The 26,120-nt window shown below is 38.1% G+C and overlaps 1 protein-coding gene across 9 annotated transcripts in view; it reads right to left on the bottom strand.

Annotated features, from left to right (window-relative positions):
- The window catches only part of arfgef1 (ADP-ribosylation factor guanine nucleotide-exchange factor 1 (brefeldin A-inhibited)), a 62,511-nt gene that overhangs the window by 19,768 nt on the left and 16,623 nt on the right, over nucleotides 1-26,120 (bottom strand). For 2 of the 9 annotated variants that reach the window (XM_028434244.1, XM_028434243.1), the window contains exons 2-16: nucleotides 19,372-19,402; nucleotides 16,398-16,554; nucleotides 14,602-14,748; nucleotides 13,367-13,546; nucleotides 13,040-13,093; nucleotides 9,519-9,855; nucleotides 8,476-8,589; nucleotides 7,369-7,616; nucleotides 6,210-6,343; nucleotides 5,168-5,212; nucleotides 4,749-4,983; nucleotides 4,572-4,671; nucleotides 3,812-3,951; nucleotides 3,386-3,494; nucleotides 827-835 (exon numbers count right to left, since the gene is read on the bottom strand). In XM_028434244.1, coding sequence (XP_028290045.1) covers nucleotides 827-835; nucleotides 3,386-3,494; nucleotides 3,812-3,951; nucleotides 4,572-4,671; nucleotides 4,749-4,983; nucleotides 5,168-5,212; nucleotides 6,210-6,343; nucleotides 7,369-7,616; nucleotides 8,476-8,589; nucleotides 9,519-9,855; nucleotides 13,040-13,093; nucleotides 13,367-13,546; nucleotides 14,602-14,748; nucleotides 16,398-16,554; nucleotides 19,372-19,402 — 2,040 coding nt within the window. The remainder of the gene's footprint in view (nucleotides 1-826; nucleotides 836-3,385; nucleotides 3,495-3,811; nucleotides 3,952-4,571; nucleotides 4,672-4,748; nucleotides 4,984-5,167; nucleotides 5,213-6,209; nucleotides 6,344-7,368; nucleotides 7,617-8,475; nucleotides 8,590-9,518; nucleotides 9,856-13,039; nucleotides 13,094-13,366; nucleotides 13,547-14,601; nucleotides 14,749-16,397; nucleotides 16,555-19,371; nucleotides 19,403-26,120) is intronic. The other 7 variants (XM_028434252.1, XM_028434247.1, XM_028434248.1 and 4 more) reach the window with 5 other exon arrangements.

Consider the following 26,120-nt stretch of genomic DNA (forward strand, 5'->3'; position numbering starts at 1 on the left):
TAATTTTGCCTTTTTTCTCCTGTAAGGGACAGCACATGTGAGTGAGTTCTGTTGTGTGCCTTGTTTAGGGGAAGTTCTGGGTTAGAACGCACTCAGTAATGCATCAAACTGTGTTTATCATGCTGTTCTGAGAAGTAGTGATAGCAGTGACAAAATAAGCTATAAAATAAAAATATCAATATAGGCGATAAGGTAATTTTCTATATCGCCAAAATAGAAAACTCAATACATCTTGAATCTCGATATATTGCCCAGCCCTACTCAAAACACTCATTTATTCACACAGACACACGGAGCAGGTGCACGGCAGGAATGGGTTTAAAAAACACAGCTTATCTAAACGCTCCAGGCAGTGAGAGGAAAAACGAGGCAGAACTCTTTAAGTTCAGGCGGCTGCTGTGAAGAGTCTACAGGGATGAACTCTGGATGTGGTGCTGAGCATCTGATTACCCGTCGGAAACTCTTTAAAACATTCAGGACGGTGCGAGTGTAATGTGAGCTGAAAGCGGGCATCACGTTATCCGACTACGGGGAGAGAACGGAACAGGAATACAAAGCATGCGCAGGACGTTATGGTAAAGAAGAAAACATCCTTACAAACACATTTATCAGGTTAGGAAAACACAAATATCAGACCTATGAAAATCTAAATACTAGGTTAACAATAGGCCAATAAAGCCTGACCACTATGAATGGGAAAGCAGGTGTAACCCAAAACCCAACAAACACAAGTTACATAATGCAACACGAGCACTAAATTGCCTCCAGCTACAGAAACAAGGCTCTTTTTAGTGAACACAACACAAACTCTGCATTCTAACATTACCTGCTCGGGCTTTGAGGTCATCCACAGAAATGAAAGAGAACAACAAAGAAATACAGTTGTAATGGAGTATTCTGTGCATTCTGAAAAATTCATTTGGGATTTTAAACACAGCTGGTTCTGCCCATGTTGACAGAGGGCGAGCTTGTGGATTGTTTCAGTGAAGCTGGGGACCTTTCAGTTTAAGAAGACTCAGGGGCCCAGGATGTGCTTGATCCAAATTAAATAGTTCTTTTTGGAGTGCAGCGCCCAGATTAGCCTGTCCATGCTCATCCCTAGGTTTTAACTTTACCATCGGTAGCTGAATGCCAACTGTCAGCCCAATGATCTGTCCCAAAGTTTACAACTAACCCACAGTTCCCCTCATTAAAGAACTGCTGCCAAAACCAATCTGTCACGAGTTCTGTCCATAGGCCTCATAGATGAATAAATGAAGATAAGTTGGTTTTCATTTCCACTATAAATTAATCTGTGAAAACACCAGAAATGTGTTGGAAATGAGCATTACGGTGATGTGTTTGGGTTAACATGAAAAAGAGCCACGACTGGATGCCGAGGAGGTGAAACGAAAGCTGGCCACTACGACTCAATTTTGACTTGTTCTTGAGCGGCGTGTGTGCACAGATTTAAATAGTGTCTGAGTGTAACAGGTTCGGCCTTAAAATTAAACCTGCTTCATTCGGTTTGGCCAGTATTCAGTCGGGCTAGGGTTATATCAGGTCAAAACTTTTTTATGCATCCGTTACTGGGACTCCACATCCCACAATGCAATGCCCGAATTTTTTCTGACAAGTTTGCGTTGAGATGAAAACAAAATTTTAAGCCACATTTTCAACCTTTGACTTGATTTTCTTTAGCAAATGATCTTTGATTTATTGATCTATGATGTTAAAACATCTGCAAACAATGTGCTGTACATAATTTAAACTGTATCTGAATTTCCTACTGATACCAGTGTGCACCGAAAAAAAACTGGCAAAGTGATATTTCTGGTGTTTTTACAGATTAAAAACCAACAAAACAATGGCCAAAGATAATTTTTTGTTTTTTCAAAGAAAAACCCAAACAAAGTCATAACAAGGAACGTGATAAACAAAGCAGAACCAAAATGAATTCATGTTAATCACTGCATTGTCGGACAAAGAAACAAGATAAATCACGATAAGAATGAAGTAAAAACACTGCTTAAAGAAACTTTTCTGCTTTCTGTCCTTTATCTTCTACGTGACTCCGAATCCCACAATGCAATATGCAAAAATTTAGTACAGAATGTGAAAAGAGGAAAATGTCCTCGAGTAAAAAAAATAATTTTACAAATGATGGAAGGCTTCTAATCCAAACTCATTCCGTCAGTAAACGACTTTTTATATTTGCCAAGTTTCCATTAAAAGTGAGGAACATTTTCAAAGAGGTAGAAAAGGCCAGGGTTCCTATCACAATGATGGATCTGTTCCTCATTTCACTTCAGATAAGCATCATAATCCTTCTTTGCATTTAAATTCAGGCCCTTTTCACACACTTTAGCACCAATCTTCCCAAAAACAGGATTCTGTTCAAGGGGAAGTTTATGGCCAACAGCAAAGATGTGGTTTATGAATTAGTTGACAATGTTTTAAACCAATGTTTAGAAACCACTGAGGAAGTTTGGAGAACATCCAGAATGTAAACCCTTTACCGCGTAGGACGAGAACCAACTTTTCAAGTAGTTTCTCTGAAGTTCAAACTAGGGCTGAGCGATTTTGGAAAATCTAATTGCAATTTTGTTTTTCCTCAATATTGCGATTTAATATGCGATTATTTTTTCAAGGGCCTCCTGTCATGTATTTTTCAATGAACACAAGCAATAAATCAACCTGTTTCATAATAAACAATTACAGATTTATTTAAACTTTAAATAAATATAAAATATAACTAATAAAGCACAGATTACAACAATAAAGCAAACAAATCTGTGGCTTTACTTCTTCAACATATCTAACTTCACATTTTATGAAACATGTAAACATATGGACTGCAATTCTTAAACACTCTCTGAACTTAACAGGAAAGTCTATAAATAAACAGATAAAAAAATAAAAATGAAGCTTACTAATATCCAGTCTGTAACGTCACACATATTCTAAAGTGCGGGAAAAGTAAGGAGAACTAATAAATGCTTTAATCAATTGGACGTTTTTTTAGGTAAATCAAACTCTCAAAAAACTTGAAATAAATTATTACTTAAAAGAAAAAATAATAATAAATTGCAGCTTTTGCAATTAAAATAATCGCATTTTATGATATTGCAATAAAATCGCAAATGCAATTAATCGTTCAGCCTTAGTTCAAAGCCACTTCCATATTCTAACTGTACGTTTTACAGTTCCATTCTTTGGAAATTACAAACAAACAGCGCCAATAGACAGAATGTCAAAAGTTTGGCTCGTCACATCTACAGCCACAACTTTTATTAGTGTGAGGAATCAGAATAAGGAGAAAGGTCACGTGTTTGTATTGGGACCACGTTTGATACTGCCATACGTTTGACAAATAGCATCCACACTGGGTTCATTAGTGTCTCACCGAGGCTGGTCTGGGAGTTGGGGTTGACGTATTGGTCTTTACTCCATTCCACCATGCATTTCAGGATGGACACCAAACATTCCAGGCCTTTCTTTCTCAGGGTCAGCTCCTGGAATGAAGACGCAAAAAAATAATCACGCAGTTACAAACTGAAACAAACACGACATTACTTTAATGCACTGGTTCCAAACGTCACATGGCAACCAAATTTCTAATCAAATGGGTAAAAATGTTACCTTTATCTTCAAAACTCATGAAGATGGCATAAAATGTGCAATCACGTATTTCAAAACCGTAATAATTGAGTTCTTTGAGTGCAAATAATTTTTTTAAACTACTTTCCATACTCAATGACCCGCCCCCTAGCTTGGGAACCACTGCTTTTAATGTGTGCGTTTGTAGACGAATCAAAGTGCATTTGGTCACCTGTGGCGGGGTCGTGCCGAGCTCATGACCTCCACGGCCCTGTGCGATTTTTGAAAGGTCGTTGACGAGCCGTTCAAATATATTAGCAGCATTCAAGTCACAGTCATAATTCACGTAGATGTCCACGACACTCTGGGCATCTAAACCAGAAATAACACATACATTTACAGGTTAATGACACTGGAAACATTGAAAAATAGTAAATAATCATGACATTACGTGAAAACATTGAGCAAGAGCCTGCTTTTCATTTGATAAACATATTTATCAGTCTCTTTAAAGTCCAGTTAATGGTCTCTTAAAAAAAAAAAGCTACCATGCTGTGAGTTATATACAGTGATTCAGAGATTAAAAAGTGCGGAGGTTTTTTCAGAATCAGAATCAGAATCAGAATCATCTTTATTCGCCAAGTGTATGTTGTACACACGAGGAATTTTGTTACAAATAACAACCTTAAAATAGTCGACTCTTCCCCACCCCTACCATTGTCCTACCCTAACTCCCTCTCCCCTATTCCCTTCCCCCTCACCAAGGTGCAACACTGCCCTCTCTTTTTATATTCTCCCTTCAATCAAGTTTTTATTCCCTTTTCTTATGGGGCTGGTAATGGTTACTTTTATGCAATAAAATGAATATATTCATTTAATCGCAATAATAAAACATGCATAGCTGACGTAAAAAGATTGGACTACATGAAGTGTTGACTTTCGACTGAATGTGAAGACAAGGTAAAAAAAAAAAAAAAACCCAAATAACAAACCTGCACATATTCTGGTGAGGGTTTGAATGACCATCCACTTGTGGTCGTAGGAGCTGGTGGACGTCTCGAGAATGTACAAGAAAATCTCCTTGAAAAAGACCTGTGGAAAGATGTGCAACCAAACACTGTCAACAACCAGCGTCACACGCACACAATTTCTCATTTGTGAGATCTCACCTCTATCTGCATCTTTAGGTGCGTTTTGAAGTGGGAGAGCAAAGTGAGGAAAATGGAGAGCGACAATTCGAAGACCTCAGGCACGGAGGAGACGCCGTTCTTGGACAGAGCCACGCACAGGTACTGTTTGATGGCGTTGATGAACATCTCATTGGTTTTGAAAATGGGTCCCGCGTTCTGCAGGATGGAGAGCAGCAGCTGCAGCGACAGGACCTTTGATCGGAGCTCGTGAGACCTGCAGCGGGGATGGAAGCATATCGAGACGGTCAGAGTGCATGGTTTTATCTACACAAGCTTACATAAAAGCTTAGAATAAAACCAAAACTAAATGTTCTGTATGAGCGTTTAGAGCTTCAGCTCATCCAAGACGTTTTTCTGCAGCAGTTGCAGAGAAACGGAGCAAATTTCAAAAATCGTACTTTGAAGAGCTTTTTATCCTGAGATTGTCTGCTCGTCTGTGATGTCTGCTTCCACCGGCAAAGAGAGGAAGAGAGATTTATCATTAAAATGTCTTTCCGTCTCATAGAAAATCCTGAAAAAAGGTATTTTTTTTGTTTTATAAATGAAGAGCAGACAGGGAGAGTGTACAAAGGCTGACCAAAGAAAATGTTTGATTCTTACATGGCACGCTGGATTAAAAGTGCCAGGATAATCATCACATACAACGCAATCACAATTCACAACAAACATGTTGGCTTCACAGAAAAGACCAAATTCATGCACACAGTAGCGCACATAACGCAAACACACGAGCAGGCACCCAAGTATGAGAAGAAGCACAAACAACCCGATAAAAAAACAATAGAACATATCCAAATATTACTTTAAACACAATGTTACATAAAAATAAACAAAGATTCCAAATGAAACACACAAAACTATGGAAATATCAGAAAAATATACAAAACGACAAGAAAATATTCAAATTGCATCCAAAAAACATACAAAATTACAGAAAAATATACAAAATGACAACAAAAACACATAAAATGAGAGATTAATACACTAAATGACTCCAAAAAGACACAAAACTGAAAATAAGACAAAAGGCCTTTGTTCTTTCCTGTGACTAAAAACAAAACAAGAAACAGACGGCTCTGTTTAATGCAACCAAATCAGCAGAGTTAGTCAATTACCTGATCTGATTATTATTTCTTAAAAAAGAGGGAAGCTGAAAAAAAATTTTTTCGGTTATATGATCCTCAGTCTGGCTTTTTTGGTAATATTTTACGTGCTCAGACAGCTATTACACCCAAAAAATGAGATAAAAACTGAGGTTCAACACCAAGTAACAACATCTGATTTAGTGTTTGGGTAGCTTAGCCTTTAGCCTGTAAAAGCCCAACACAACCAAAGCGTGTAGCATCAGTTATATATGGTCACACAAATGGGAAGTTGATTTAAGAAAGCTAAGAAAGTCAAAGTTAATCCCTATGATAACTTGAGGGGGAAAAGTCGTACTTGGGATCAGGCGGCCCGTCTGACAGAGGCTTCATGGACAGTTTGCAGAGGGAGCGAAAGACGAGAAAGGCGTCTTTCTGCAGGATGTGGGAGAATTTAGCGCTTGGCGGCTGACCTGGCGTGGCTCCAGATTCCTACAGGGACACAAGATATTTCATTTTAAAAGTAAAAAAAAGAAATAATTAATGACAGCAACACATTGGACATCAGCAGCTGTATTTATAGGTCAGGTATAAGCAACTGGTGGCCTGGTGAACCTGCAATGAGGACAAAAAATACTCCCAAAACACCTTTGAGGACTGCAAAGAAATAATGGAACAACATGCAAAACACCAACAAAAACAAACAAAAAATTAGTCCAAACGCATACAAAATTACATAACAATACACAAAATGCCTCTAAATAGTCTAAAAAAAATAATTCAGAAACACACAAGAATACAAACACACAAAATTACAAAATGATCAGAAGAACACACAAAATGACAAAGAAAATATACAAAAAGCCTTCAAACAACATACACAATTACAGAAAAATATATAAGACGACTCCATTAACACAATTAAAATAAAAACACATTGTTCCTTCCTGTATTCATGCTCAGATTGGTTATTATTCTAAAATGCTGACATGAATGTTAGTAATGTGGCCTTCAGATCAAATGGTCGATCAGATTTTCGTGGCCCCCCCACTGTGAGAAAAGTTGCCCATCTCTGTTATAATAATAATTCAAGATCAAAACAGTAATTATGTGAGACATTTGGTGAGGTGAACTGAAATAATAACTGAATTTTATTCATTTTTTAAGTATTTCATATTAATTAAAGCCCCAGGTGGTGGAAAGGCGTATTTGTGTAGTTTGTTTGTTCTCACTGAACACATAGAAGTTTCATCTAAGAAAGTACAGTAAATATTCTAGGTTCAGAATATGTGTGTGTGTGTGTGTCCATATCTGTAATGGACTCTCAACCTTATTAGTGTGTGTGACCTTTGACCCATAGCAGGCTCGAAGACCAAACACCCAAACAGGATAACCAGGTACAGAAGAAGATTGAATGAATTCAATTATCTAATGAGTCTTTAAAACAACAAACATCTGTCATACAAGGTTGAAACTTGAGCTGTCAAGTTGATCTATATTCGGCTACAATTTCTCACCTGAGTGTCAGTGGATGAGACGGACAGTCTGTCCTCAGGCACTGAGGGGGTGAAGGTAGCAGAGATGGGTGTGCCGGGGATACCGTTTGCATGTACGTGTTCGCCTTCACTCCTCAGGGTGCCGTCGTCCTCCAACGGACTCTGAGGGTCCTCTGTGGGCGCTTCAGTCGTTTCCTGTTCAGGGGCCTCGGCCTCACTGCAGGACTCTTTAGTCTCAGAGCACAGGTTGGATGGGTCCAGGCAGTGACCTGTGGCCATTTAACACAAACGTTTCACATACTGACCCCCTATTTTTGATAAGGCAGTAGCTATCCGTACGGTCACCGTATCAATACACCGACATTCTATCCGTACGCAGCACCCCTCATTGGACAGTTTAGGTCACGTGATAGGTCAGTCATTGGCCACTTTAGGTCACGTGATAGGTCAGCCAGGACTAAACCTAACCCTAAAAATTGTTAGGGTTATAACCTAACCCTAAGACGCTACGTACGTGTACTTCGGTAAACGCACCAATAGCACCAGGGGTTGTCCGTACGGCAATCGTACAAATAGACACTTTATTTTGAAAATCACAGTATTTTTCGATCTTCTCATTAACATAAAGGTCACGTTTTGTTCAAGTGCAGCTAAAACATTTGAATAAACAAAACTAAACAGTTTGTTTGCAGTAGAAAATGCTTTCTGCTCCCTTACAAACCTCATTTCCCCTTTTGAAAAAGAAAACTTGACTTTAGCAATTACTTTAGAGAAGCCGACACACTGACATGCTTTTCATCACAGAGCCAGAGAGCACACCTGAGGTAAAAATCTACAAAGACCACCTGCTTTTCATTAGCATCCAAGAGAAGAATGTGTGAATAATCAGAGGAGAAATGACTCCCAACGTCTCCCTGCTCCTCCCCTAAATCTAGGACAGTGACCTCAAAAAGATTTCTGCCTCTCAAAGCAGCTGAGAACGTATTTAGGGAGTAAGCCAGAATTTAAAGACTGACTAATTCCTGAGAACTCAGCAAACATTACTGTCACTGAGCTCAGGTCAACTTTTGGAGAAAAGAAATGTTAATGGAGAGTTTCACCAAAAAACCCCCCAAAAACAGACCTCACCTCCGGCAACAGTGTTGACTACCTCCTGCAGAATACTCTGCACTATTTCATGGGCCTTCTCCTCGTAGTTTGGAGACTCCTCCTCCTCCCCTGCACGCCGACAGGCTTCTGCATCTGAACAAGGACACAAACCATTTTATTTTATTTGTGACACACTTCACAAAAAAATTATAATAATTCTAAGAGCTACAATGGAAAAAAAAAAAACAGATAATAGAAGGGAAAAAAACCCAGATGTAGTTATAAAAAAGTGTATAACTACATATGGGCACCAATGCACCAGTAAAACACACTAAATAAAATACTTTAAATGTCCAGTATATGGATACTGATGCACTGTTGTATAACAGAAGCTATAAAATCGAGCAAAAAAGTACTTACATTTTTCTTTGCACATAAATATGCACACATTGTTAATTTATATTACATTCAACACATTAAATGTCATATACAAGACTAATCTAAGTACTCTAAGATTATTTCTACTAGAAAGATCTAAAATATTTTGAGTGAAAGAGCGTCCAAACAAAAGAACATTCTTATGGCATTTAGTGTTGCAAATGGAAAGAAATTGAGTTTAATTGACTTGAGGATAATGAGGGTGTCATTAAAAACATTTTCTACCCAATAAAGTGTCCCTGTATCCAAAAAGTTGGAGAACCCCGGGTCTATTATCTAAGTACATCGATTTTATTCACCATGATTGGTGCATAAAACCATGTTTCTTTTATCTTTACAAGACTAAATGTGAGAAATAAAGATTTTAGAGCAGTAGCACCAAGCTGTAGCTCGCCACGATGAAGTGAACCTGCTTTTGTGAAAGCGTTTATAGAAAACTGAGGTGTGTGAAGTGAAAAACAATCATCTGTTAAATTCCAGCTTTTGTTAATGTCAGGGTGAGATTTTCTATTTCTATTTAAATAAGCACGGTAGTTTCCCAGTCGAGGTCGAGAAAGCTTTCGGGTTCTCTTTGATTGAAACATGAGAAAATGACTCCGAGGCCTTCAAATGTAAACAAACAACAGAATGGGCCATGGTCTCACTTTGTGCTGCTGCAGTGGCCTGGTCTGCTTCAGTCTGCTCATTTTCAGTCGTGCAGAAATCCGACCCATTCTCCGGATCTGGGTTCTCGTCCGTGGACCCCTGCTCTCCGTCCTCGCCCGACCTGCTGCCGCACTCTGTTGCTGGCGTGGAGGGGGTGGACGGGGTGGACGGGAGGGTGATGCTAGGGGTGGGAGGGGTCACGGGCCCATTGGCCTCTGGGTTCAGGCCTTTGGATGGAGGGTGGGTCTGGAGCTGTGGGGAGTCCAGCTCTGTGTGCGGGGTGACGGGGGAGTGCTGCCGGTGCCGCTCCCGCTCCAGCTGTTTCGCTTCTTGCAGCTGCGTAAAATAAAATAAATAACACAGAAAATAAAGTCTATAATCAGAGGTTCAGTCAGCTTGTCAACGTTTCTGAGCTTGGAAATAAAATACATTTAACTTCTGATTCGGATTTGATTTCTACATATATGCACACACTGAGCATGCTCTAAGGCAGGCCAAACTTTGCTGAGTCACTTCATGCTGGCTGAAAAGTGCAGCTGGCTCTTTTATCAGTCATTGTGTTACAAAGGGCTTTTTTTCTGACGTAAACCAGCTGACGCTAACATGCCCTGCGTTATGTGTCATGGCTGATGTGTTACCACTGCTTCAGGAAAATCAAGAGCGCTAGAAAATCTGTGGCAGTATTTAAACCTGCTGTGTTTAGAGGAGAAACAATGACCTCCAGTGGTAGCAATTTTACAGCAACCTAGCAGCACGAGCGTCAATGACCGCTAGCACAGCAGTGGAAATTCTCTCAGCCAAGCAACATTTACAGCAGCGCGCAACGTGTGGAAATCCAAGAGCATGAGGAGATTTTGCTCAGAATAAAAAGTAAAAAAAATAAATAAAAATCAGAACTGAGGTGACTTGGGGTGAAAATGCTTCGTGGCTGACGGAGACATGAGCTACACATGAAGCTATAGATAAAAGTGACACATTCACAAAACAATGATAAAGGATCATCCTCGGGTTGGAACAAGAATAACTTTCCATTTCTAAACACAATTAGAAAGAGTCAAATCCACTAATTTAATGTTGATCTCTGTGGATAGATAATTGCGCTGTCAGTGACTGCTTTGATCGAAGCAGAGTGGAAACGAATTAAGACAGGCTTGAAGCACAAGCATCCACTATTGAATCAATACTTTTTCTGCACAAGAACATGGATTATCCTTATATTTGATATGTGGATTATGTAAATAGATCCACTGATGTCTCTGGCACCACGGGAACACTTGTGTTTGTTTCCCCGTGCGCTGACCTGATGTTGACATTAACCGTCGTTTATTAATAAAAACAGGCTTAACATTAAAACTAATGTAAATATGTCATTTGTATGAGGAAACAAATAGGTTTTAACTGTCGGTTTGAGGTTGAGCACGGATATAAATACCTAATGTCTGTCAGATCTGTAGGTTTCACTTTTGCTTTGTCAGGTTGTGGTCAAATTTTGAATAAGCAAATCGGCACCACAAAAAGCCAAAATAATTTTTTTTTTTTTTTTTTTACAAATATTTCATGGATATGTTTAAATTTATTTCAACTCAGAAAATGCAATAAAAAACTTTTAAATAGGCAGACCTTGCAAAAAATGTTGATTTCATGTCCATTAAGGCATCCAAATGTAATCAAACCTTCATACAGAGCGTTTAGAAGCAGCTGAAATAATTGAGACTGCTTGTTCGGCCCTGAATGAAGAGATTAGCGTGGTGTAGGAAGACGGTAACGGGGCCGGGCAGCTCGTCCAGAGGGGACAGGCAAGGCGACATAAACAAACTAAGCTCATTATTTAAATGCCGCTTCAGTCAGAGGGTGAAGGCTGTGACAATGTGTGTGTGAGAGAGCAAAACTGTGCGTGAATGTGTGTGAGTGCAGCATGCGGAGCTGCAGAGGGTGGGGTCACCCTTAAGGCAACAAACCCTGACTTTAACTCTTTATCTCAGCGTCCCTCAAACACTTTGTCTGGATCAACAGAAACTGTGTTTTTATAAAGCGAGTCAAATATTTCTGGAGTGGATTAGGACAGGCAGACCCACAGGCAGTCGAGCCATCAAAGATATTGAAAGCGTCAAGATTTTTTTTCTTTAAAAAATAATAAAAAATAAGGTGAAACGGTTGATCCAAAGCAATAACGGACCGAAGTCTCATCCCCTCAGTTTCTCATCACACTGTTATTTGTGAGGTACTTTGCTTGATCTCTTCACTTGCTCTAAACGCCGAGTCATTCTTCTTTCCTCCACACACACATGCACGAGTGTAATCAGGTGAAGTGTAGCTGGAGATAAAAGAGTGAGGAAGTGAAGAGAGGAAAGGCAACACAACCTGAGGAAAGGCTCTCCTCTAATCCTTCCATCACCAGGTTATAATAGGAAAATTATAAATACTTTGACTTTGTGAAGACGACGAGTTGGGCTAGGTTAAGTGTTAAAAGCTGGGTAGATGGTTAGTGTTTTAATAGAACAACTGGAATCCATATGAGTAGTTATAGTGATACAGTGTTTACCAAATATAGCAGAGTGTGTGAGTTAATGTGCAAAGTATTCCAATTTCTCAAACCCTCAGTGAATTTTCTGCAGCAGTAATACAGGAAGTGAACTTATGAAGATAGGAGGAAAAATGGGAGGATGTGTGTGCGTGCCCTGGGTGCACTGATGCTTGATATATATTAATTTAATAATATTTAATAAGTTATTCATCTTTATTTTTTTCCCACATTCAAAAAAAAACTTATTTACTTTTTTAGAAGTTGTTTTTTTTCTGACGCAAAAAACACTTTTAAGACAAAATATTTTTTTTATCCACAGTTTAAAATGATAAGTTTGTTGTTATTTAAAAAAACAGTTGATTACCAAATTAATATGCAGAAAGTGTTATGTAGGCTATTTTCATTTTTTTTTTTTTTTTATCATATATTTTTATTTATTTTTTATTTTTGACCTGGTTTACACAAGCTGTCGAAAGTCAACACTATATGTAGTGCAATCTTTTTGTGACAGCAATGTATGTTTTATTATTGCAATTAAATAAATTATTATTATGCAATATAAGCCTGCATATGCAATATAATATATGCATATGTAGGCTATTTTTATTGAATTAACTTTATTATAATTTTGTTGCTTTTTCAATCTTGCCCTGTTTTTCCCACCAGCCCTAGCTTGTACGAAACAAAACAAAAATAATAATAATTGTGCGTTTAACCAAACTGGTCCTCACTAAATAAGAAAGTCACTTTAAAAAGGAAAATATAATGTAAAAGTGGAGCAAGAAAAGAATCAACAGAAGCCACAGCAAGCCAACAGTGGAAGTGCACGGCAAAGTGGCTCCTGTGCACTGTAGAAGCAAGTAGAAGTGAATGGATGGATGGATGGATGAGTGCCGGAATGGATGAGGGGAAGAGAAACTTCGCAAACATAGATGCAAAGATAGGAGTCGGAGAGTTTAGGTCAGGCACGTCAACGCAGTCCTGCGAAAGCTTTACCTGGCGGTCACGCTTTCTGGAGGCCAGGGACCAAGATAGCTTGTGATTTGTAAGCTATGTGTCCAAAAAGGAGGGAGGAAGGCAGGTGAGGAGGGGGGAAAAGTGTCATTCACAAAGAAAAAGATGGCATTAGAGCAAGCTTTGTTTGAAGGCAACACCTGAAAAGTCTTAGTGGACAGAAAGTAAACAATAGACTTTAATAGCATTCAATTATGAGCCAATATTTAGATTTATTTTTTTCTTTTTTGCAGATATAAGCTTCAGGTGCTTCTGTAGCTTCAGTTGGTTTTACAAACATGAATTGTGTTTCTAAAGGAGTGGACCTACTGCTTGGTTCTCCATTCGAGCAAAGATGACGTTGAGCATCTGTGTGAGCGTGGCCTTGGCCGTGGTCTGGTTGATGAGGTTCTTGCTGGCCAGGTAGATGTTGTAACATGTGCGAACAGCCTGCAGAACGGTGCCTTCGTGGATCTCTATGTGCGAGGATGTGACCGCCGTCAACAGTGCCTGAAGCAAGGAGAGTACAAGGTAGAAGGAGGGTTGCATGAGGAAAGGATGATGGTTTGAAGCCCAGTTATGCATAGAAGGTCACATGCATGGCCGGCCTTGCCACTAGGCAAACCAGGCGGCCGCCAAATTGCACCCAACTCCAAAAAATTATAATAATAATAATTTAAAAAGGCATAATAAACGTGAAACATGCCCTTTACTTGATCAAACCATAGATGCCTTTCCTAGCAATTCCAGACATGTGAAGTTTTAAAACATATTGGAGTTGTTGGTGATCGTTTAAGATTGCCTGCTTTTTATTTGCTGCTTACAAGCAATCTTCTGCCCATATTTATGCTATCTTATTGAATTTTCTTTGATTTATTTTACCCCCCTCATTGCATATGTAGTAATTCTTGTTCTATTCTATACAACTTTATTGCTTTGTTCGCACATTGTGTTCTTTGGTTTAAAGACCAAACAGGAAAGTAGAAAGTTCCTTGCACTGAAACTTTTATATTTTATTTTGCTTTTGATTGCACTGTTTTGCATTGATTTTGGATTTGGCACCATTGTTGTTTTTGTTGTAGTTGTTCCCTCAGGACATTAGCACTATACCTGGTGTTATATTGTATTATAGCACATTATTCTAATTGAAAAAATAGGTTATTATTTTTTTTGTGTCGCAGAATTGCATTGTTTTGTCTTGATATTTAAAATAAACAATATGTACACACTATGTATAGAAAAAAACCCTTTATTTTCAGTTATTGTAGGGGTGCGGGGGACAAAGTCCATTCTTGCCTAGGGCACAGAAAAACCTAAAGCCGGCCCTGGTCACAAGCATCCATGTGATTACAGAACAAATACGGATTACAATCTGCTCGTAAAATAAGAAAAATCCTTCCAACAAAAAGCACACTGTGTGAATTTCAATAATCTGAATAAATGACTGCATATCAGCTAAATATAAAAACCTATTGTGGAAGAGTAACTGGAAACCATTTATACTCTGTAGTAAGTTCACTGTGTGCTGAACTGTGATATTTAAAATAATATGGGTCGTTGCTCACCTTAATTATCTGAAGCTGTACGCCCTCGTCCGTTTGGGGTCCTTGGAAACAAGCGCAGATGGTCTCAATGATCCTGTCTATGAGTTTCTTTCCTGGAGCCGTGCTGTCCGGGGCGCTGCCCGTCAGGTGGCCATACGCGATCAGCTTCTGTAAACACGCAGGACGCATATAGGAGCACACATCTGTAAACACATCTGTAGCTGACCTGCAAACCTCTCAAATTGGAATGATTTCTGATAATACATTTTACGCAAAATAAAGTGTATTATTGTGTTAACATTTATTTGTATATCAATATCAATAAACTTTTCAATAAACACTTCTGAAAGAAGCAGAAATTTTTAAGAAAATGTAAAGGTTAAAGGCACAAATATAAACAACAAAAAGGAAAAGGTAGCTTATATTGTAATTATAACTTGTATATGGTTAGTTAATATATTAATATAACATTATTGTATGATACATTGTTTATGGATAAAAATGTATGTGTGTGTATGTATATATATATATATATATATGTATAAGTGCATACATGTGTATTTTTTTTTACAAGTAGCTCATATATATTGGTTATACTGGTATAAGAGGGGTAGGATTAAATAAGTCAGACTTTTTCCTACTCCTTTTTAAAGGTGTAAATGTTTTATTGAAATGTTTTTACTTTGTATTTTTGACTTGTTTTGGAAATAAACTTTGTAACATTCCTTTTATTATATATGTATTGTTTTTGTTTTTACATGTTCAAAAATAAATAAACCAAATTAAAAAAAAACCAAACACATAAAGTGACCTGCTTGTTTTTAAAGCACCAGTGATGGACTATTACAAAGCAACGTATTACTGAGCACATGGGGCTGTTCTATTAAGATATTATCAATATATATATATTTTTAAATTGGGTTAGTCTCAGTCTTGTGTCAAAAAGGTTCATCGCACAGGTGGCATCGAGAAAAGGCGATCTGGCGCGCTCTGGGGAGCTCGGTCGGTGCGCCTGGGGGCCGGCGGGGCGACTTGCAGCGTCCCCTCGGTGCCCTAGGCGGCTATGAGCGTGGTCATCGTCCCTGGGGGGGGCTGCTCTCGGTGCTGCTTCTGTTCCGGGTCCTTCTGGCCTGGGGTCCGGTCCCTGCTGGCTCTGGGCCTGCCGGTGGGCGGGATGCGCTGGGTGCTCGGCTCCTTGGGGCTTTCTCGGATGTGTATGTGGGGGGCGGTGGCTGCTTCTCGGCCTGGGATCTCGGGGGCATCTGGGGGGATGCTTGGCTGTCGGGGGGTGTCCTGGGGCTCCTTGGCCCCGACTCTTTCTGCTGGCCTGGCTGCACCTGTGGGCCCGGGGCGGCGCCTGGGTTTGCAGTAGTGGTTTTTGCACATACACTGGTCTACAGTGCACTGGGATGTGGGATTCTTCCCCACCCTTTCTATTTCCTGCCTTGAATCTCTCCTCCCTGCTCCCTTCCCCCTCCTCCCCCACCCCCTCACCTAGGTGAAACACCGCTCTCCCTTTTTACATCCTCACTATAATAATATGTTCCTTACCCTTCCTTAGGGAGGGCTTTTGATGGTGACAATTGAGCAATAAAATAATTTATTTCATTACAATAACAAAACATGCATTGCTGTCTCAAAATGATTGCACTTCTTGTAGTGTTGACCTTTGACAGCAGACAAGTGATAAACAGAAAACAATGATTTCTACTTTCTTATTGATTTCTCAGGGAAAACTGGTTCAAGTATCTGCAAAACCATTGGGTAAGATGTTTGTTAATATATCTAATATCTTAAACACTTGTTCGGCCACTGACCTGTAAACAGTCGAGCGAGGTGATGACGATGCGAGGACATTTGGACTGACATGCCAGCTCAAACGGCAAGAAGTACTTGTCGGCTTCCACAAAGTTGGTCTTTGATTTGATTGGTGGTAAAGTGCTGGAATCTGATTTGCTAACTTCACTGGGTGGACTGGAGCGGAATAAAAAAAAAAACAGGTTGTGAGACAAACACTGATTACATTTTTCTGCGCATCCCGCCGCAGTAACGCCAGAAGATATTAAACAAGCTAATCCTAAGAACATCTTACGCTGCACAATCCACCTCAGAAAACTACAAACAAATATTGAAACTGTAATAGCTTTGATTCTGACAGCTTCACTTTTCTAAGACATCATGGTTTGTAATCCAGGGTCTAGATCAGAGATGGGCAACTCTATCACAGCGGGGGCCACATGATCAACATTCATGTCAGCATTAAAATAATGACCAATCAGAGCATTAAAACAGGGTGAAAAAGGGTTTCTTCTTTTTTTGTCTTTGTGATTTTGATGTTTTGTCAGTTTTTAGTCATTTAGTGTGTTTCTGGAGTCATTGTGTATTTTTTGGTTAATTTTTCTGTCATTTTCTGCCTTTTTGTTGCCGATTTGTGGGTCTTTGGAGTCACTTTCTGTATTTTTGTCCTGTATATTCCTCTCGTTTTGAGTAATTTTATTAATAGTTTGTGTATTTGGAGTTATTCTGTAATGTGTTGTGGTTTTGTGTGTTTTTGTTATTTTTTGTGTTCTTGGTGTAATTTTGTGTATTTTTCTGCATTTTTGTTGTGGATTTGTGCAGTTTTGGGGTCACTTTCTGTATTTTTGTTGTCATTTTCTGTATTTTCCTGTCATTTTGAGTAATTTTATTAATAGTTCATGTGTCTTTGGAGTTATTCAGTAATATGTTGTGGTTTTGTGTGTTTTTTTAATCATTTTGTGTGTTTTTATTTTTCATCATCTTGGTGTAATTTTGTGTATTTTTCTGTCATTTTCTGCATTTTTGTTGTGGATTTGTGCAGTTTTGGGATCACTTTCTGTATTTTTGTTGTCGTTTTCTGTATTTTCCTATCATTTTGTGTAATTTTGTGTTATTTTGTTTGTTGTCATTTTATTTGTTATGAGTCATTTTGTGCATTTTTGCAATTCATTCATTTTTTGTATGCGTTTGGTGTACTTTGTTCACTTGTGTACATTGTGTATTATGTTGGGCTTCATATTCCTTTCAACTTCTTCAATTAAAATTTTGGGGATTTGCTTTGGAGGCCGCAAAAAACTAAACCGAGGGCCGCATGTGGCCCCCGGGCCGCCAGTTGCCTACTACTGATCTAGATCTAGATTTAGGTCTATTGCTGACAAAGCAACTCCTACCCTCAGCTAAACGATGCCACTGTTTAGTTTAGAATTTCTAGGAGCATAGAACATAAATCTGGACTTTACAGCTTCGTCTCAACAGCCCCTTGAGGATCAAACACCACACCCAGACTGCACCGTGTGAGGGGAGGGAGGAGGGAGGGAGGGAGGGAGGGGGGGGGGGGGGTGGGAGATGGAGAGCAAAAAAGGGCGGCTGCATTGTTTATGTCTTGGCTGAGAAAAAGGATGACTTCAGCCTTTTTGCAGGAGGGACAAACTCAGTGATCACAGCAGGACATGATAACAGGGAGAAGAGGGGAAAAAAGACAAATGCCTCATGAAAAGAAAGAAAAATGGAGCAATGGGGTGATAGAAAGTGAACCAGGAATCAAGAGTAAAGAGAAACAGAATAGAGACAAAGCGTAATAAAGAAAGAGCGTTAATAGAATATTACAGAATAGACCAGAAACAAATCAAGAAAGAACCAACATTAAAGCACGAAAATCAACGTTAAAACGGAACGATACGCATTTTTTGTTTGGCTTTAACTCAGGCATTTTCAGGCAGTGACATTAAAGTGGAGACATGACTCAGCAGAGAGAGCTTCCAATCCGTCTGACCCAGTCTTCATCTCACTCGGCTTCTGATACGTGGCTCAGCGAAAGCTTGCTTCCTCTGGCTAATTCCTCAACTTCCTGCTTTATTCTTATAATCTGCCCAATGTCAGATTTAGCTTGCTTGTAAATGATTATATATATTGAATAATGCAATCGTTAAACAGCCTGTGGCCTTTTAGCAGGGCAGTGATTTAGAAGCATGGTAAATGCACAAAATAAATGTTCGCGATTAAACAGTTCAATGGAAATTAGTGTTAGTTAATCGGTTAAAGAACATTAAAGCTGACGGGTTGAGTGGCTTTTAATTTACAGTTTGAAAACAAAACTGAACTGGACTCAAAAATGTTTAAATAGGTGGAAGTTTTGGAGGTCTATGGGCTTCCCTTTGTATCAATTTTGATCGAGAAGTCTTAACTTTGGTGGTATAATATGAGGGGAATTGGTCACTGGTGAATCAAATCTAAGGAGAAAAGAACAGCCGACGAGCGAGTGCATGATCTGTGAGGAGGGAGAGAGCGTGAAAGGCAGAGGGATGAGAAAGAAAGAAAGGACGTGGAAGGGTAGAGGTGGCGCTCACACTGTGCTCCATTCCAATGCCTGTGTTACTTGGCAGCCGCTTCACGAGCCTCACACACACAGGAAAGAAATTAAAAAAAAAAAAAAATCACATGCACGCACAGTCGCACACCCCAAGTGAAAAAAACAACTAAGTTCAGCATAATGCCCAGCTTCATAAGGACCATTAATGAGAAGGGGAGAGGTGGTGACTGGGAATTAACCAGGGAAAGGGGCACAAATGAACAAAACACACTGGGGCTGCACACACACACACACACACGCACACACACACACACACATCCACACACACACACCCACACACAGCGATAATTCCCTTGACTTGTCTAAGCACAGAACAAAGCAGCATAGACATTGTAAGTGAGCCATGAATAGTAAAAAAGAAAAAAAATTCCATTCTGTCACTCATTGCCTGGACATTTTCTTACCTCAACTTCTTTGATTCCTCTCTTATTTCCTCTGCAAGAGACAAGAAAAATAAGAAAAAGAAATTAGTCATTAATGGTGCAGTCTGCAACTCTTATAAAAGTGACTTTTGTCATATTTGCTAAAGCTGCCACTATGTAAGGACAGTTTTACATCAAACTAGCAGTTTGTGTGAAAAAAAAAAACACTCATTGAGCCCCGCCCCCTGCTGCTCATGCAGCCTTTGGCAGATTGCCACAATGCACCTCGACCGAACACAAAGAACCAATCAGAGCCAGGATTGTGTTTGATGAGATGGCTAACAGCTGTTGCTCACAGGCCCCGCCCTTTTCTGGAGCTCGAGCAGTCTTTTTTTTACAGTGTATGGTCTAGAGGAGTAGCAGATAAAGGTAATTACTGCTGATTAATTTACATTATGTTTAATTTGTAATTGTTACACTAGGACTCTGTGGTGCATGTGTTGTTTGTGTGCACGCAGCAGCCTCCATGTGGGCTGCTTGCTGTAAGTGACACTGTTGTTGTTGCTGCTGCTAGGTTGGTGTACTGTGTGCACATTGAGAGAGAGAAGCACTGCAGTAAAGCATGTTATATTACTGTGATGTTGCTGTCTGGCTAACGTTAGCTTGTTAGCTCCTGTGAGGGAGGGACTTTGGAAAGTTTGGAGGCAGAGCAAGAGAGCAGTGGGGAGGGAGGGATCAGAGAGTCGCGGACTGCACCTTTAAGACTCTCAGGATAGATATTCTGCTGTATTTGACTTGACTAATGACATAGCATAAAAACGCACACACGGAGTTTCAAGTCATTTCATGAACGTATGTTCTGGTCACCGTACAGTGGGGATGGAGGCGGGGCTTAATGCAACTAATAGGCTTATTGAATAGTGTTGTCTTTATATGCAAATTGAATTGAATGGAATGAATTACCATTGTTGGTATTTTGCATTGTATTCTTGTATATCATTTTTTTCCTATTCTTGTATATTTCTAGACGTTCAAACAGACAGAATCAATATGATAAATTGTATGATTAAGAAATGGGGGGTGGGATTCACTAAGTCTTTCTTCTTCCCACTCCCTTTTGAGCAGACATATTATTGCAATTATAAGTGTGAATGGATTGTATATTTTATTTTGAACATCTGATTGTTTTTCCTTCAGAGTTTTTTTGTTCATTTTGCTTTTTGTTTCTTGTCCCTGCTAAAAAACACCCCTAATAAAATGAAAATGAAATGACAATTAAAGATTCCGTTCAGAAAAGAAACTCCTGTAAGAACTAATTTAGTTATTTTAATACATATAAAAGCTGTTCATTCATACAGTGCAGCAAATACAGTAAACACATCAGTGTAACATTCACTTTGAGTGTACTGTGCAGCACTAGCTTTGTGCATGAATGCCTTCATTTCGTCATGGCGACGGGCTTGTTTAGATCCCCTGCCGCCAAAGGAGCCTGCCTATTCTATTGCCTCCATTGGCAAAAATGTAACCGTTAAGTGACTCTGTGACTGTGAGCCAGGCCAGAATGTGTTTCTTTTGCATCTCTCCAGACATTAGACAAAAAAGGGATGCAGAAATAGAACTGCAGGGAGCTCGTCGGTGCCGGACATTAAAGGGAGTATTCAGAGAGGAAGCATTTAAACACACAGCCACAATCCACAAAGCACTCACAGCATCACGGTACAGAAAAATCCTAAAACTGCAACAACACGACAGGCCAATTTCTTCCCTTCTAAAGAACTAGCAGCAGCGAAACGTTCTCTCAAAGAAATCAACAATATTTAGTTAGAACTTTTCATTTTCTGATCGTCCTTATTTTGAACATTTCTTCTTCAGAGACAAGACGAATGTGGGAACCAGTGATGTTCAGTAAGATCCATTGCTTCTTTTAATGTCAGAAATCTACGAGTTAAATATACCATGAATAAATAAATGCCATTAAATATTAATTTAATGTTATAAATTATTACATGAAAACTTAATTGTTTTTTTTACATCAGTAAATATCAGGTACCAGCCAGGCTCAACTTAAGAATATATTAAAATTAATTTTGTCATAAATGTACTTTTTTCACCCGATGACAACTTCAATGTCAGTTTCAGAGATCCTATTAGGGTTGTGGAAAAAAAATAGATTTCACGATATATCGCGATTTTTTTCAAAATTAATAATAAAAAATACAAATATGTATAATTATTTTTTATATATATTTGAATCAATATTTTTGTGTATTAGTGCAATAATTCAGTGGTTACAATGCTTTCAATGTGTTGCAATGGTTACTTGATTTTATGATAGTGTGTAATGCCTGCAATATTAATGTATGCACAGACATTTTATTTTCATATAATCTGTTCAGATCAGTGTTTAAACACAATGAGAATAAATTATATTTTTTTCTTATTTTTTGTGCATTTTAATAATTATTTTGTAGTGTGGAATGTTAGAAAAAGCTTGATGTTACTAGAGAACAATAGTCAGCAACAGTACGTATGAGAAAAACACCCATTTATTATTAACCAGTTGGTTACATACATTTTAACCTTCAACATTATATCTACAGTATTCTACAATTGAATAAAATATATATATAAAAAATAGATTATTATATCGGTTATGATATCAGAGATTTTCGATGCAGTTCGATAAAATTCAATATTCGTTTTCTGGCTGATATCAGACCGATATCAATATCGAATCTGGACATCCCTAATCCCATATTCTTCTATTCTATTTTTCTAATTATTTATTATTTAATTTAAAAAAAAAACATTGACTAAAAAAGAAAGCGAGGCAGCGACTGCAAATTAACTTTATGGGATAATTACTGCTCAAGAATATAAAAATGATTTATTGAATTGCCTTTAAACTGAAAACACTAATGCACCTTTATGTCATCCTGTGCTTTGCTGTAGAAGTCATTACCTTGTGATAATAAAAGAAAAAGTCAGTTTTCATTCACTCAATTCTGTGTGGAACCTAAAACCATAGAGATTCTTAGTCTACGACCAATCGTAATATAAAGGAGACGACAGTAAGTAGCCCTTGGATAATTAATTTGGGGAAGCAGTAACAGTGATGACTTGAGGGATCGTCACCCAGGGAATTGAACTCTAAAACTAGAGCAACAGATGGACGGTGATGAGGAAAACCAGAGAGATGAGGGTATGGATAACCTGGGAAAAGCCAGACACATGCTATAATGAGAGCTGATGGGAAAATGATGACGTTCTTGCTATAAATGGTTAGAAAACAGACACATAATTGCAGAGCGTGTATTTATTGTGTTGTGTTTGGGGGTCGCCCAAATCATCCAAAATGTTGTTCATCACTGTAATGCTTCCCTGATGCAAAGCTTGTGTTATAGTTGATTCATATGAAATATAACGAAGAGCTTCTCCTTGAAACTTAGCATAATGTGGTAAAACATGATAATTCGACTGAAATACTACATATAGTACTACTATTAAGTGATCAGGCATCACGAGTAACTGAATTGGAACTTAATCTAAATCACTGCTAATCATAAAAATTACTTGTTCACCCAACTCCACCTTCCTTTTACACATGCTCTGCAGCAGTCACGCTAAATGCTGCTGCCCTTGCAGACGCCGTTTAGCCTGCCCTAGTTTCATCCCTGCTTTCATCGAACTGAGACGGGAACACCACCAGTATAAGAGGTACTGTACGTCAGTGGAGTAGCGAACGCAACCTTTACTTCATCATTGCCACACAGGATCACACTTGGTTTAATCTGACAGAACTGGATTTTTAAATGCATGGGAACAGGTTATCTCAGCCGGAATTGAAGAATCTGTAGCTCGATTAACAAACACACCCAGAAAATGTGATTGACAAGCAAGCTGATAGTGGATGTAGGGACGCCATCTTGATATGGTATATCTCCTGCAACTATCCAACATATTAATTTAGAATTTAAGAATTTCATGCAGCTGAGCATCTTACATCACATGCATGGGAGAAAAACAAGGAAAAAAGGTATCTTGCTTGTAGGGTAGGGGTGGGAACCTCTGGGTACCTCAGGATAGGCGATACAAAGCTCACGATAACAATTATCTCACGATACAGCGATTATCGAAATATTGGTCAGAAATCAATCTATGATAATCTATGTCATAGATTCTATGACATAACAAGAAAAAAATCTCTGAAAGACAATAAATTGAAAAAGTGTCCTACGAACAGTGACACTATTTTAGTGCAACATTTCTGTAAATAAGTGTCAACATACCAATGTAAACAAATAAGTAACTCCAAAAGTGCTTTGTGTAAACAAAAAAATAGGGTCTTTCTTACCAGTGACACCATTATAGTGCAATATTCCAGTAAACAATATATTGGTTCCTTCAACAAACAGTGACAACATTTCTGTGAAGACCTTCCTGCACATTTTAGTGAAAAATCAGAAAAGGTTTTGAAAATAATAAAACAAACCTTATATATAAAATATATATGTATAGATATCTTTTTTTTTTTTTTTTTTTTTTTTTAATCGATCCTTAGCGTGAGCATATCGATAATCAATCGTGCGAAAAAAGTGATGCGATATCGCCGTATCGAGGTATTGTCACACTCCTATTGTAGGAGTGTTGATTAGGCGCTATATTGCGATATTACATCACACAATTCTCGGATCGATTCAAAATGCATCCATATCAATTTTTTTTGTATTTTTACTTTTTTTAACCTTTATTTAACCAGGAACGTCTTTTCCACTGCATGAGACATAACTTCACAAAGAAGTGCTGAAACCTGGGCATGTTGACCAGCTTGTTTTTTCAATAAAATCTAAAAAGAAAATACTAACTTTCTGCATTTATTTGTTGTTCTAGGCATAAATGCCTCAGTTAAGTTGCACTAAAGTTAGTTTAAAAGCCACAGGTAGATTGTATGTTAATTTTTTATTTTAAGTTGTTGGCACATGGCATGTTACAGCCAATGTTTTGAGTGTAAAATATGCCAATAAAATATATTTCATACATAATGTTCTCATGAAGGCGTACACATTTACAAATTAGTTGTTTCTTAAGTCATATATAAAAAAGAAAAACTTGCAATAATCACCTTGTACTTTAATATCAGGATATATCGTATTGCGACCCATGTATCGGGATACGAATCGTATCGCCAGATGCCAGGCAATACACAATCCTACTTGCTTGTAGAGTCACTCAAAACACCATAACGCAGTGTTGTGTAAAGGGTACATTGCCAATTATTGAGGGGGAGTCACGCAGAGTTTGTCAAGTGGAGTAAAAAGGCAGATGTTAAAAAAAAAAAAAAAAAAAAATGCAACTCAAAGTTAATCACTGATAGTTCCCTGCAATGAACAGAATGTAGCCCAAGACTGTGTTTTTCAACCTTTATTGAGCACCGTCTGTCTGGAACATTGTATTCTTTGAGTACAGCTCCCACTTTGTAGTGTTTGTAATATTCTGATAAAGGAAACTACAAAAAGCTGCATTTCCTGAAGAAATTGCAAATAAGAAGAATGACCAACGCTGAAATGCTCTGCTGAACAATACATTAATATAAGTTATGCAGACATGGACAAATGTTGAAGCATCATCGAAAAGTTGAAGAAAGCTGAAATACTGTGCAGTTTTCTCTTTTTCATGAAATCCTTAAGAACTCAAAACATTATTTTTTACAGATTATATTCGTATTAAGTCATGAAAAAAAGTTCACTTTTTTTAGTTACAGACATGTCCACTATAGTGAACTACATTCTCCAAGCAGTTTAACCTAAAATAGTATGCATGTTTTATTTCTTTCAGCGGTGAGCCATAGAGGCTCTAAAGTTCAACATTAAAAAGCATTTTAATTTGAAGAAAATTACATTTAAATAGCTGTTTTCTCATAATTCCAAAAATAAATCTTTAGTCAAGGACCTTAATAATGATAGGCAACTAAAATGCAAAAAATAATCTTAAAATGTACACCAGAGCACTCCTACAAAGGTTATGGGTTGAACAGAAATGAAGTGTAGTCTTAAAGTAAATCATTAAAAATGATTGTTATTTCATTTTTATGAGTATGTCATCAATGTTTCTATTTATCATAAAATTGAAATAGTTAAGAAAACCTGCAAAATCACAGAAGCGAAGTGCTAGCATAACTACTATTACTATCCCATGTCCAGATGAAAGACTTTTGGTTCTGAATAGGAAAATAACATAATTGCGTTTTGTTTTGTTTTTTCCCTCAATATTGCGATTTAATATGTTTTTCAATGGCGTCTTGTCATGTATTTTTCAATGAACACAAGCAATACATCAATCTGTTTCATAATAAACAATTTCAAATTTATTTAAACGTTAAATAAATATTAATCGTAAATGTTAAAGCACAGATTACAACAATAGAGCAAACAAATGTGTGGCTTTACCTTTTCAACATATCTAACTAACTTCACCTTTCATAAAACATGTAAACATGTGGACTGCACTTCTTTAACACTTTGAACTTCACAGGACAAGACAAGACAAGAAAAAATAAATAAGAAATTGCAGCCTTTGTGATTAGAAATTTGCGTTTTATGATATTGCGATAATATCGCAAGCGCAATTTACTGTTCAGCCCAAGTTCTGAATAAGTAATCGAATTGTATTTAGCACACATTAGCAGTCAACAGCAAATAATGTTGATGTCTTGTTTGATGAAATGGTTTGAAAAATGTGGAACAGGTAAAAGACAAGGCTGAGTGTAAAAAAAAACAAACACTGCAGAAAAA

This window comes from Gouania willdenowi, chromosome 20 (assembly GCF_900634775.1).
Source record: "Gouania willdenowi chromosome 20, fGouWil2.1, whole genome shotgun sequence".
In the NCBI taxonomy this organism is placed as follows: domain Eukaryota; kingdom Metazoa; phylum Chordata; class Actinopteri; order Blenniiformes; family Gobiesocidae; genus Gouania; species Gouania willdenowi.